This window comes from Empidonax traillii, unplaced genomic scaffold (assembly GCF_003031625.1).
Source record: "Empidonax traillii isolate 1590-97213 ecotype Southwest subspecies unplaced genomic scaffold, ASM303162v1 scaffold590:size398203, whole genome shotgun sequence".
NCBI classification, from domain to species: domain Eukaryota; kingdom Metazoa; phylum Chordata; class Aves; order Passeriformes; family Tyrannidae; genus Empidonax; species Empidonax traillii.
Window position 1 is genome coordinate 218872 of NW_020955783.1, and position 14724 is coordinate 233595.

Below are 14724 nucleotides of genomic sequence, written 5' to 3' on the forward strand. Positions count from 1 at the left end.
AAATATATTAATTCAAGTTATTAAGAAAAATTCTGAAGCTTTCAGAAAATTCTAAGAAGTTCAGAAAGCTGAAAAACATACCCAATGCCAAGTAGTAATTTCATTTAAGAGCACAGAAAATGTTAGTTTTAAAGCTCTTGAAACATCAGAAAGTTAAAATATAAGTATAATTAAAATACTACTACATAAAATGAAGCATGAAGACTCAAGTTGTCATTTAGTTATGTAAGAACTAAAGATTCTAAGTGAAGAGATGAGTATACAAATGGAAATACTTTTACTTTAGCATCTACATTTAATTAGTCATGCTATCAATTAGATCAGCATGTAACTACAGCTCTAGTTTTGAGACTGAAATTGATATTCTGCAATAAGATGCTTTAAGTGAAAGAAAATAGATGAGATGGAGCTTTTAAAACATTTGAAATTCATGTTCTCATATAGCTTAGATTCTTTTCCTCCATGCTCTGTTTTGGCCTTCAAAATACATGACAGCCCAAACGATTACCTTAACTTCTTAAAAAGAAAATAATGTGGTGATTGAAATTCTAATTAATATTAAAATATAAATACACTTATTTGTTCATGTTTAAACTTCATATTTAGGAAAGTAAGGAAATCACTTCCAAAGCTCACTTTTCCTGCTTGATCAATTTCACAATTACAAATATTATCCACTTTTCTCCAGTACATATTTGAGAAGAATGAGGGACCAACTCATTTTTTGGTTCTTCAGACAAAAGCAAAATTCAATAGTACCAGAATGTATGACTGATGTTCTAATAGCAGCTGAAGTAATTTACCACTGACTTTAGACTACTGTCAGTCTATAAGCAGCTATGACATAAATGAAAATCAGACCCCAATCTTCTCCATTATTTCTACTGATAAAGGTATTCTAAGGAGACAAAGTTCTCTCAATTCAAAAGGTAGTCTGCAATCATTAGAGTGAAATGCAGTGCTTCAGAAAGCAGCCTGAAAGAAGATTCTTAATGGAACAATGGTTAGAATTTGGGTAATGTTCCAGGAATCCGGGAAATCTACTAAAAAGAGAGAAATAAACCCGAAAGGCAATTTTTACTATTTTGTTTTGGCCAAATTAACTTCTGTCTCATAACCAAAAAAAAGTGCATTACTGGGCAAATCTATAGGCAGGTTAGACAAACAACCATAAATACATCCTGTCAATTGTAAACATTATGCATTTTAGTAATTGTACTAACATTACATTTATACATAAAGAGAAATTAATTTTACTTTATCAAGTAGTTTGATGAAAATGTCTTCCATAAACGTCTTATGCAACATATTTGATCCATCCAACAAGCACAGAAATTTAATAGCACAAACACGAACGTAGTGATCATCTCGATTTGTACTGTAAAATATCAATAAAAAATAAAAATCAAACTCTACTTGTTCAGACAAAGATAATTCCTAAATTATAAAAATAGTCATCTTCAACATACAGCCATGAAGTTGTCTGCAGTGAGACAATATGCACATACCCAGAACCAGAATTTTAAAGTCTGTTCATTGTTGCTGCTGAAGAACACTAGTGAATTCCAGATAACCTGCCCCTGCTTCTATCTTGAGATCTTTAGTAGCATCTAGGTGTTTAAAACAATTTTCCATAGAAATAGGTGTATCAAAAAGTTTCTGAAGTTTTGTGCCTGTAAACTGCAATTTTTTAACAACTAATTTACGCTTACAGTTTGGTCAAAGGTTATGAATATACTCCTTATGGGTCCCTTCCAACTTGAGATATTCTATGATAAGAAGCTGAATTCAAAACCAGCCTCTTCCTACCATAGCATCAATCATGACAAAGACACAATTCACACCAAATACTGTAATATATATCCTCAGAGTCATTACCTTTCTGTAACAATGTTTGCTGCACATTTTTCTCCAAGATTTTCTACGAAGGCATGCACATCCTGAATAAGTCTTCAGAGATGAAAGAAGACAAAGTAACAACATTAACAGAATGGCATACAAAACTTGCTTTTAATACTTATTTCAAAGTTTAAAAGAACACAAAGAACATAAAACTATAACAAATATAATCACAAAGATTTTTTTTTATACCTCTGATCTTTCCTAAATACAGTTCCAAAGACACAAGCCTCAGTGATAAGCTCACAATAATTTCCAGCATTTAAGAAAGCATTTTTCAAGGCACTTCTCTCATCAACACTAGGAAACATCCAAGATTGACAACAATGACTAAGGACTACATTGAAGACTCCAGTCTTTGTAGTGGACAGATCTATGAGCTTGAAAATTATCTGAAAAGAAGAAATATAAGATTCAAAATCTAATTTTCAGAAGTGCCAAACTTATTAGAATAATACTGCAGTGATGTCTGTTTTAGTAGCTCTGATGATCTTTTGCATCCCGTCTCTGCTCAGGTTAATGCTGTCTTCGATTTCTTTACAATTTATAAGAGCAGGCAAATGGGCAACAATTGGCTCAGTACGTGCTTATGTTAACAAAAGACAGAACTGATCTCCACTTGAACAGATGTTACACCAGATGCTTTACACAAATCTCCTAAAAAGTGGAACAAATACACCAGGGCTTACACTTCATGAGCACAAACCTGGTGTTTTTAATCAATCCTTAACAACTTAGAAAAAAGAAAATTAAACTTTAAACAAAATTTCTTACATAGGTAGCCATATCACTAATTCTTTGATGAGGATTAAATTCATGTTCAACTTTGTATTTGAGTCAAAGTGGAAAAATGTCTTTGCACCATTTATTTTTTGTTTTTAAGAAGGGAATATTTAAGATATTTGAAACTGCTATCTAGTACTTCTCCAAAAAGGAGAAAAATAAAACAAAACAAAAAAATGGTCTGGCCCCAAAACTTTTCATTCCTACTGATTTCATTAGGCTGAGTGCAAGAGTCAACTTCAGTTACAAAGCAGATTTTTTTCTAAGAAATTGCAAGCATTTGGGAAAGGACAGGGAGATTTAGAATGAACGGGTAGGCATTTTTATAAATTCCTGTAAGATGTCAGTGAGCTGTCTGTGAAAATGGTTTTCCAAAACATATGACAGCTCTTATAGGACAGAGCTGCTTCGCTTCCCTGCATTGAAATGATACTTTTGATAATGTGACACTTCTTTGACAGTAATGCCGGTTTTGTAGAGAAAGTTGTTCTGAATTGCTGAGGACTAAAACACCAAGAAGTTCATGAAGAGCTTAAAATGGAACTACTGGAATACCCTCTGAAGAAATGCTTTCTGGAAAGAAAACTCTACGCTAGAAGCATGTGGGGTTTTTACCAAGAATTCAAACTTTTTTTCTAGTGCAAAGACAGGCAATGTAACTTTTCTAGTAATTCCAAAATTGAACTATTGTGTTTCACTTGAAGGGAAGCAGCATGACATTTACTATGCATTTTGCAATCCAGAAATTTTTTCAACTGCTTCATTAACATAATAAAAGTTCATCACACACACTAGGAAGTTAAGAGGAAGTTCTAGCACAACTAACATTTGAATAACCACAAAATAAAAGGAAGAATGCAGCAGAAGAAATGAAGCTTAAGAACACAGTGCTCTAGGACCTCTGAGGAAACTCCTCCAGATTTTACCATAGCACTACTCCATTTTTTTTGACTCAGAAATACCCCCTTTCCACCCCTTCTAACTATTAAAAAAACAGAGTGCACTGTGGTAGACAAAATTAAAATTATGCTTTTGTGACAAATCAGTATCAGGCAGTTCCATTTTCTATTTCTCTGTAGCTACAACTATACAGCCATTACACAAGGGGTCAATGGCACCAGAGACTGCCGAAGACTGGGATAAGAATATACGTAAGTAGGCACTTGCTTGGGAACTTTATCTTCATTTTCTTATGAAGGGGCAGAAGGTGGCTCGACCAGACGCCCTTTGTTGAGTATACGAGACCTTCATTAGCTCCTTGATGCCTGCTGTCATGGTATGTCCCACTGAAGACAATGGGATAGCTGTCACACAGACTCAAGACTCTCAACATCGGCAAAATACACCTTACATAATATGCTTGAAATACTAATGCTGAAGTTACGACAGTAATTTTAAGAACTTAAACAAGTTTTAAGAGCAAGGAAAAAACCTAACTATAGCTCATCAGTTACTAGAATACTGAGCATACAACTAGCTGTTACAGATACTCATTGAAAGAAAAAGCTAATAAATTTCTAGAATGGAAGAGAGATTTTACCATCTTTGCATATGTATCTTATCTTGGCTTGGGTCCACATGAAAGCTACAAATGCAAAGTGTTCTCTACCAGTTAATATATGACAGAAACATTTATTTGAAGCATGTTTTCAAAAAGAACCCAAAGAAAATAAATGGCATTATATTTTAAGATAATTGAGGCTAACATCCGGATATCACAACAATTTTAAATAGCTAGGAAGCGTCCATTTTTCTGTAAAGTTGAGACATTTGCTATAACTTACAGTTACAGGTGTGATACCACAACAGAGTTACTTATGGTGACTTGAAAGCAACATTGCAGCCCCTCCTAATGTGATTTTTGTGCTAAGTGCAAAGCAGTGCATGAGACAGTAAGTCTAAGCATACATATATACTGGTAGCTAATTCATAATGTATTCCTGTTCTAGTAAAAGTCCTGCAGTCATTGTGGACTATTCTGCATAAACCTTTAATTGACACACAGAGGGGAGGAGAGAGAAAAACCAAACAACCCACTCCCTCCTCAAAAGATTACTTAAAAAAGAAAAACAACTTTCCAGTGTATAAAGGCAAGATGAAACAACAGTACAGTACTAAATACAGTTTTAGTGACTTACAATCAAAAAAGAACACAGTGACATATGCAAGTACTTTTGGAGTGTTGGCAGCTGCAAACACCTTACAAAGGAAGAGTAAAAATTATGTTTTGCCCCTTCTCAACTATGGAAGCAGTTTTACCATGCAGTATTAAATTGTGCTCTAATGTGACTGTGGTTTTTGTTTTCTACACCTGGACCATCATCAAAAAAAAAAAAAAAAAAGGCTTTGAAGACATTTTTTAGGAAGTAAAGATGGCTTATTCAATAGCATCTACAAAAGTTTTGAACTGTTCTAACTTTTAAGACATCATTTTCATAAAGACTAAACTATTAGAAAAAGGAGTAATTTTTCTAAAATATTAGTAGGTTGAGATAGTACAGGTGTCAAATCCTAAATAAAATATTCAAGAGGAAGGGCATTATGTAAAAATAAAATAAAAGACAAAAAAACTAATTTTACTGCATGCAGAAGATAGCAAACAGTCTAAAAACCAAAGAAACTGCTTTTCATTTTCTGTGTTACAAGAACAAATAATATATTTGCTTATCTTCAATCTAATTCTCAGACCTGTCATCTTAATACTCTCAAACTTGTGCCTTTTTGGAAAGGAAAAATCCACAACAACAGCTGAGGGGAAAATAAAATGTAAAACACATTTTTAGATCCAGACACAATTTAAATTCCTCTCTCAAAAAAAAAAAAAAAAAGAATTCTTAAAACTGACCTCTTTTATTTTAGCATACACTTGACCCTTTGCAATTGCAGCAACAGCGAGGACCTCGACATCAAAGATGAACTGAACAAAAGCTTTTAGATTGGACCAAAATATTAGCTGTGTATTGCTCAAAGAGGATATAATTTTCCAAGCCAAATCAAATGCTTCTATGCAGAGAGACTCTGATGAGTCCAGAAGCTGAAAATAAAGAGAATAAAGTGTTACATTTGACAAGAAAACACCCAAAAACTATTTATATTGTGAAGGTTTATCTTTTACCTTTGGAACAAGGACTTTCATGCAGTCAAACACAGGTAAAACTTGGTCTGAAGGAAGAATAGTTAGGGCTTCTAGTGCAGACTGGAGAATTTTTTTGGACCTTTCTGTAGATAATGACATTCCTGAAGTTTCTTCACACCCTTGAGCCAGTGTTGGAAATGAATTTAAAATGAAACGAAGGCAAATCCACTGGTCACGAAGATAGCGTGCAACAATTTTTCCCCATCCTTGAGATGTTGTTTCTTCACATAAGCTTTAAGAAAAATATTATTCTTAAATATATATTGTGTTAGTTTATCCTGTGCATTCTTACTCCAATCAGGAAGCGGTTAACTATACAAACTGACTATACTACTTTAAGATGCTAAGATTTATATAGATCCAAGGGGAGACTGGACAAGTTCATGGAAAAGAAATATAAAAATGAAGTGTTTTTAAAAAGAGTAAAATCAGCTCTCATCTCAGTCAGTCTCATTAGTCATAAACATCTGTGAGAGTATTCAGTGGAAACATTACTATATGTTGGTCATGATTTTTTTGTTACCCAAGTATTTGGGTTTTGGTCCTCTAGCTTGCTCTGGTTTCCCTTCACCAATAGCAAATAATTTCCATTTAAACTTGCTTGTGTACGTGCCATGGTTTTGTGCAGTGTGTAAATATTTAAGGAGGCCTAAGGGTAAGCAGTGTTCAAAGCTAACTCTGGCTTCATTGCACTAGAAGGCTGAACAAATGGACTTTTGGCTGATCAATTCTGCCTGCTTTAATGTTCTGAAAACTGAACGTTAAGACAAAAGTGCAACTGAGTTAATAGCTAGTGTACAGAATTATTCATTTTTATCTTGGCAAAAAGTTACCAAAGAAAGAACAGGAAAATCCACTATCTTCACCACTGCTTCACATGAATCAACTTTTCCGGACATTAATCAGACAACTCCTGAACCTTTAGCACAAACATACCCACTTTTTTCTTCAATATAAGATGGTTTCTTTAATACTTCATTGAATTGAGAAAAGAAAATAAATTTCTTCAGAGCATCCACAGAAGGCAGGGATTCCAGGTGTGCTTCCAGCTTCTGATCCATTATCTCACATACTGCTGTAAGTGAAGCCATGCTAGCTACTTTTTTAATTTGTTCTTTAACCTTCGGCTCCTAAATAAAACCAAATCATACATGAACAAATATGCACTCGTTTCTTCTAATATGATACAAATAACATACTGATACATTTGATAATCGTCCTAATTTAATATCACTTCAGACATCACAAGGCAGTAACTCTGCATCCTTCTACTTCCTTATTGTCTTATCTGTGCCTAACACAGCTCGGCTGGGACAGTGCAGTAAATCACAAGTTACAAGCACTGACAGAAATATAAATCTTGCAAATTACAGTCACTTATGCATTAAATGCAAGCACTTCGCTCAGTTGTGGTGGAACACTTCTATCTTGCCAAGTAACAGTTCATATATATTGCTAGTTAGCAATTAGAAAAAAAGATGTGGGTCCAGTTAATCAGAAACCCCATGCAACAAGATAGCTGAAATTTGGAATACCACACACTAGCTGCTCTAAGCACCCAAAAGGTCACAACTATACTATGGTTATTTTCTGTGATGAACATATATATTCAAATAGGCATGAAATAAAGAATCTCAATTTAAAAAAAAATAGTCAATAAGCATGTAATTCCCTTATAGTAAGAAAACTTCAATGTTATTTAAATATCTCCAAGATACTTTCAGCTGTCCAAAACACAGAAAAGACTTTTCTCATCTGTAGTTACTCAGCATTTTCTTCTTTCTTCTTAAACTGAAGATGTACTATATGTGCAGCTGAAGAAATCATCATGACAATGTAATTTCCCTGAATTCAAAATAAGCTGGTAGAGGCCCCCAGTGTACACTAAGTTTGAAATAGAAAATGTCAACTTTGAAACTACTGGAGTAAGTACGTAATTCACATAAACACCGGAAAAAATAAAATTAAATGTTGTTCTTTGTTTCCTTAGAAAGGAAAACCTAGCTAATAAAATATTTACAATCTTTTAATGTATTAACTGTTCTTGAACAAAATAATAATACCAAGTAATAATACCAAAGTTTATACTGCCCATCAAATCTTAATTTAATTCTTCTTTTATAGAAGTTATTATTATTTCTTTATCTTTTGAAAATATAACTATTTCAGATATACTAGCCTAGCACATAGAACTATGGGACCATTAACAGAACTACATGAAAAAGGCAAAGCAATGCTGAGTTCTGGCATTTCTTCTTCTCTGTATATTCCAGCTTTGAAATTCAACAGATCATTAATACAAAAGGCATTTTCATTTAATTGTGACTTAGTCAGTAAGATAGGTTCATATTTGAGGAAAAATCTTTTGAGTATACATAGTCCATTATTACATGTAAAGTTTTACTTCAGGTATACAGACTTCTAAAAAATTTAATATAATAAAACAAAAGTACTGAATATCTTAGCTACAGATATTTTACATTAACATTACAATGCCAACTAAAGACATACGTGTTAGGGAATATATACACACACATACATGTTGACACAAACTTATTTAATTTTACATTATAGATAATATTAATATGCATTATAAAGTATCTTTATAATAAAAATCCATACTTGTATATAACTTGCATTTATAGTATGACTATGTAACTATTAATATATTATAATCTAAATACTAATATAGTTTAGATTGTTTACCATTAGTATATTATAATATTTTAATTACTACTTATTGGTTTTATATTAAAATATATTGTTGTCAATAATGTTAAGTTACCTTTTCGGAATTTCTCTCCTGAAGATTACAAATAGATGCATTTGTCAGGGATGAAATGAAATTCTTGATAGGTGTCATTTTCTTCCAGTCGACTTCCAAGCACAAACGCACTATCTCTGGAATTAAAGCTAAGTACAGATCACAACGATCCAGGTCGCCAACCTGAAAATGAGGAAACAACAGTAATCTGAATCAGTAAGAGGAGGAAACTTAAATCAGAGAGAAAACTGCTACTAAAAATGATAGCAGAAAAAAAACAACAGCAGTCATTGTAATCGAAAAACCTTTAACTTTGGGTTTTGTTTGTTTGTTTGGGTGGGGGTTACTATGTTTTAATCTTTTCAACTTGTAGGTGCTTTTACTTTTAGGGCTCTGGAGTATGCCTTAGAAGAGACAGTGTGAAATTCTGAAAGAAATCTCCACTTCTTTTATTTGCTAAGATCACTTCCCTGCCCAAAGGAATGGCCATGTAAAAACACCTGAGCTAGCCTTAGTATCAGGAGCACTGTTCAAATCCAACTCAGCTTTCAGACCACAGCACACCACTGTACCCTGTGCATACGCAATGGTGTTTTTTGCCCTTCTTCTCTAACCACATTTTATCTCATGGCTGTATCTTGCTTGTTTTACAGTTTTCTATTTCCTGTATTTGCAACTTTTCTTCATATACAAAAAACACCTCAACATAAAACCATGCATCAAGGAACTGCATAAAGAACTTTTCCTTCTTTAATTTTGAGATAAAATATACCTTCAAGTCTCCACTGACTTTAAGATGCCATTCTCTGGATTCAACTCTAACTTTTGCTTTGACACTGGACCACTTTCACATCACTCTTCCACTGCACTTATTTTTGTGACTGGCCACTAAAGAAACATGTACCTCCTCTCTCTCTCTCTCAAAACCACTACAGTTCTTTGATACAGGTTATTTATAAAGAAGTCAAATTCCTCTTCTACCATTAAGTCATTTTGCTTTAAAAGTCACAGGTTTCTTTGGGATATAAACTTAAAATACTGGCCACAGCAATAAGCAGTGAAAGACAGTTAATGAAGATAACCAGGCCAAGTACTAAAAGTTTCCAAACTCCTAACATCTTATGTCCACAGCTATACAAGTAGATACAATGCAGTATATGATATTCGTGATTTCTTACAATATGATTTCTTTAGACTTAAGAAGAAACAAGCAATGCAGACTACAGACATTTTTTTTTATTTTTATTGTGCCCACTCAACACAAGTTAACAGAAGTGTTCCTATGTAAATTGACTTTCCAGGTGCTTCAAGATTTGATATAAAAATTAGGCGCACTGGTAAATCAAATTAACAGGCAAAACTACACCAAACTATGCCTCATAATCATTACTTACAGTGCTTAGCTCATCTGTAGTAAGACGTCGGAGAATAAATTCAAGAATACTCTCCACAGGTGTCAGGAGAGATTTCCAGATGAAAATCAATACCCTATCTGTGTGGTGAGAAAAAAAAAAAGTATTAGCATATAGAAATACAATTCCCTTAAGAATTTTATTATATCATGCAGATTTATTTATGTTACAGAGTCAAAGTTATACAGCAATAATATTCAAATACCTAAGAACACCTTAAAACAGCTTTATACTCTTTAGCAGTGTAAGCCATAGGGCTGAAAGAATCAAATAAGATTACATCCTTTCCAGAGATTTATCATGTATTAATGAACCAAAAACCATGCAAAATCAGAAGACCAAATTATAGTTTTCCAACTTTTCACGCATTTTTGTGCTATTCCCCACACTCTGCACAAACAGCTTATTAATGAACTGACCCTGTAATAAAGAACAAAAGCTTTCATATCCAGCAATTAATTTTATGTGAGAAAAATATGGTTTTCCATTCCTAATGTTTATAGATTTTGGGGCTGTTGGTTTGGTTGTTTCTTTTTTTGCTGCTTAGAAATAATTCATCTTCGAGTACAGACTAATCTTATGAGATTTCACTCAAGTAGCTTTCAGGCTTAACATTGTAAATGAAAATACAAGATTATAAACAAGATGTGATACTTTCTTTAAGAAAAGTCTAGGCTACAAAGGATACCACATGTGCATAGTATTTCACAAACAAAAAGACACAAGTTTGTCACACAAGGGAGGCAGGTGACTGGTAAAACATATTTGACCACAAGCACACTTCAATCTGTGCTTCAAGGGTAAGGGCAAGCTGAAAGCCAAAGAAATAACGTCTCAATATGAAAACAGATTTAAAATACTCTGCATGACCATCTAGTTCTAAAAAATCAGTCATTAGCTTCAGTATCCAGGGAGTTACCCAGAGGTAAGACCTACTGGTTTTTTTTCTGGAGTTGACCCTGAGTTACACTTTATGTAGCATAAGTATTATGAAATGGAAGACCTGCAAAAAGTGAAAACATAAAGGGATATATTTCTAGAGATTCCAAATCCATATCGTACTTCCTTTCAATATTCTCTATCAAAATGGTTCATTGCATTTCTAATGCTTAAATTGTTTAGAACAGTTTAATTATGTCAGACTATTATCATGTTTCATCATAAGTCTCAAATCACTAAAACATCTTCTGCAATTTAAATTTATAAATTCTTCAGATAAAAAACCCCATTCATTTTGAGTGTAACACTATCAAAAATAATAATTAGCAAAAGCTTACTGTTAAAAAGAGTGAAATCTAACAACAGTAAAGACAGTAAGACCTGTCAAAGAATGCTGATTTCAGCATGCGCTTCAGGCTGTCTCCATTAAAATATTCTTAAATAAAACACTTCCTGCTTGCTGTTATTTTTGTTTCACAAGCTTAAATTCCTTTATTATTCCCTACCATTTGATAAACAGGACTTTTCTTCTCCCATTTAATCAACACCAAAACACAAATTCTGTATTTTACAGCGTTAAACTTCCCACCCGTCTCCACAGTCAATTCACAGCTGCAGAGAAAAAAAGATTTATTACTTTGTTCTCCTGTGCAGAAGGAAGAAGCACAAAATCCTTGTAGAAAATAATATAAGAAAAGTAATCCTTGTCTAACTTAAAATTACATGTGCAATTCGGAAAGCCTCTTGAAAGACTGATGATGGTACTGGAGTATCTGTGGGGACGTTCAAGAAGATGCAAGCACTGCAGTGCTCAGCCTTACCACACCTTTAGAACCTTCTTAGCAGAACTTAACATGCTATATCAGGTGTCAAAATTGCCAAAGCAGGAACAATGCATTACAGACCCATTAGCAAGCACATAAAGGAATAAGGCAAACAAGGAAATTAATTCTTCTTGGTAAGTAAAAACCTAATATGCACTTGCATGTGTTTTGTAGGGTTCTGTTTCAGGCTTGTTCTAGCTTTGTGCTGTAGACTGAATGCACAGTGGTAGCTGGGACATGTCTTCCAGTTTAGTTTCATTTCAAGGAACCCACTTCAACAGTCAGAAACCATCCCCCAACAGGAACTCTAACAGCCTGCATAATTAAGGTTCAATATTTCGAACAGCTAAGATTCAAGGGCGAGGGGGGTTGAATGTATAAAACACTTGCTAAAATGAGGGCAGGTATTTACTTTAGGGCTGCATTTAGACATCTCTATGAAACCTGGATGTAGAATCTGAAATTACTTTTTTTCCATGTACGAGCCTAGATGTGTAGCTCCCCACTCCAAAATTATTCTTGTACTCCATATTACAAAAACACTGAAAAAAAAATCCAAAAATAACCTGGGTAAATAGAAACCAAACACCAAGATCCCTCTTGTTCCTGTTCAGCATCTTAACTCATGAAAATAATACTGCAATTTTTCATTTGCTTTCAGGAAAAACATACAGATCGGTTACAAACTGATGAAGTTCTCACAAAAGGAGTGGTAAGGACACCATAGCTTTTGTTCAGACTCTCCTGATAGGTCTACAAGTTAAAGCGCTTGATCTGTCTCCCAGACTGACAGATCACCAGGCTTGTACCTAAGTGAGCACCTCTTAGCCTAGCAGTCACCTCAGAAAACAGGATATGCAGCAGGATTGCTTTATGCACTTAGGGAAGATTCTGGCTGAACCTGTGGCAACTAAGCAAGTTAGGCCAGGTTTCTGTACTGACTTCTTTCTGAAGTGTCTAAATGATTTACAGAATCCACATGTTGGCCTATAAATATTTGCAATGGATAACAATTGCTTTTCCAGAAGGTTTCTACCTTTGAAATTCCCAGTCCTAAAGACACCTGTAGGATTGCACCCACACTTCAGTTTTATAACAGACATGCCAGATTGCCAACTTTTACATTTACCACTTCTAGGCTAGTATTAATTTGACAATATAGCTGTAAAACAGTAAATACTTTAGTTGCACTTAATATTATTATAAGTAATATAAGACAGTATAGGGAAGATATCACTAACCATCTTGCGTATTGGAACATTTTAACGAACGGGTCTGCAATAACTTCAAGAGAAGCTGTAGGCTTTTATCTGTTTTCAGAGTTGGTATGTAAGCATTACTGCCAAGTTTCATCAAGACATCCAGAAGAGGGTTCAAGAAAGCCTCTAGTTCAATCCATTCTATGTTGGTTTTTCCACTACACAAAAACAAAAATTAAAAAGAAAGTCTTCTTCCGAGTATCTGCCTTAAGTGCTGAAGTTACTTATGGAAATAAGTAGGACACGTTTCCAAGTCACTCAGGTATCTTTAGAAATGTTACCCAGTATGTTTACAGCAACAGCTGGACAAAATCTAAGGAATGACCAGGCTGACTGAAAGTCTGCAAAGAGAAGTGGACAGCTTCCCAACTTGATCAGGCTTCTACTGGATCCTTCAGGAGTGAGGGGATTGAAAAAGAGAGAAACGTAAAATAAGGTATTTCATACTTACCTGTATTTATTCTTCATCTGCTCCACATCAGCAGCCAACAGAATCATGGTTGCAACAAGTTTAGCTTCAAACCAGTCAGGCATAAAGCAACTTTCTCCTGATTAAAGATAATTTAAGGTTTCCACAGTAACTAAAAAATACCTTCGTATTGATTTCTACAACTTCTGGTTTTGTAACTTACTTTAATAAATTAGTAGTACAAAACCAATTAATGCTAACAAGAGTATTACTAATAATTTTGTGCATTCTTTAATTTAGATATAAACTAAACTCTAACACAATTGTTTTTCCTCTATGCCTCAAAGAGACTACTCTCATTGGCCTTTACGCTGAAATCAGTTTTAGGCAATGTGTTATGCAGTAGCATACATTATATAGTAGTTCCCAACTAACATTTCTATTGATTTTAAAAATACATTAGCATAATTCAAATTACATTTGCCAAGAATATAATTCCACTACACTTCAGCAGAAACATCAGCTGTGATTTCGACCAGCTAAAAATTATGTAAAGAACTGAAAGCTATTCCATCAAAAGGAAATAAAAAAACCCCACAAAACCCCTAACTAAAGTTTCTCTTTTCTTCCATCTTTTATGCAGAAGTACACCATCATACTTATAAAATTGTTGCTTAAATAGTAGTACATAACTTGGCTTTAGGTTTGTTTTTTTTTACTGATGTTTTTGGCTTTGGGAATTCAGAAAGCAAAACACTCTCCAGTTCAAACAGCTGGACATAGCTGATATTTTTCCTCCGAAGAGCTGCTTATTAGCTAAGATTCATATAAGCCTACAAAATTACAAACATCATTTTTTAGAAGTGAAATGCACATTTGCTATGGAATTACAGATAATATAGACCAAGGACTAAAACATTTAAGGAAGGAGAGAAAATCTGCTAAAATTTCTAGCGAAGCATTTACCTTGGAATATCAACAGACAACATTTACTTGTTACTTTTCTAACAATAAGACAATCAAGTGAAGTTTCTTGGGCTGCAGGAAGCTTCTGAAGCTATTTATCATTAGCAAACTCTGACCTACCTTTTTTATCGCCTATATGTATATTATCTAAAAATGTTCAGTTTTGACTTTTGACATTCAAAACTATATCAAGTTCACTATGACTGCAGTACTTAAGTAGCAAATAAATGAATGCTACACAAAAGTTGAAGTTTTAAAAAAAAAAAAAATCCATTTTCCATTCCTTTCAATGTATCTGAAAATAAACACTAAACTGAAGTCGTAATAATTTAA

At 33.8% G+C, this 14724-nt stretch overlaps 1 protein-coding gene across 2 annotated transcripts in view; it reads right to left on the reverse strand.

Moving 5' to 3' along the window:
- TARBP1 (TAR (HIV-1) RNA binding protein 1) overlaps window positions 1-14724 on the reverse strand; it is a 36659-nt gene that overhangs the window by 11384 nt on the left and 10551 nt on the right. Inside the window, exons 11-20 of one of the 2 annotated variants that reach the window (XM_027898298.1) lie at window positions 13468-13564; window positions 12999-13174; window positions 9977-10074; window positions 8604-8765; window positions 6755-6948; window positions 5798-6050; window positions 5528-5716; window positions 2092-2291; window positions 1879-1950; window positions 1258-1378 (exon numbers count right to left, since the gene is read on the reverse strand). In XM_027898298.1, the coding sequence (XP_027754099.1) occupies window positions 1258-1378; window positions 1879-1950; window positions 2092-2291; window positions 5528-5716; window positions 5798-6050; window positions 6755-6948; window positions 8604-8765; window positions 9977-10074; window positions 12999-13174; window positions 13468-13564 (1562 nt within the window). The remainder of the gene's footprint in view (window positions 1-1257; window positions 1379-1878; window positions 1951-2091; window positions 2292-5527; window positions 5717-5797; window positions 6051-6754; window positions 6949-8603; window positions 8766-9976; window positions 10075-12998; window positions 13175-13467; window positions 13565-14724) is intronic. The other variant, XM_027898299.1, reaches the window with a different exon arrangement.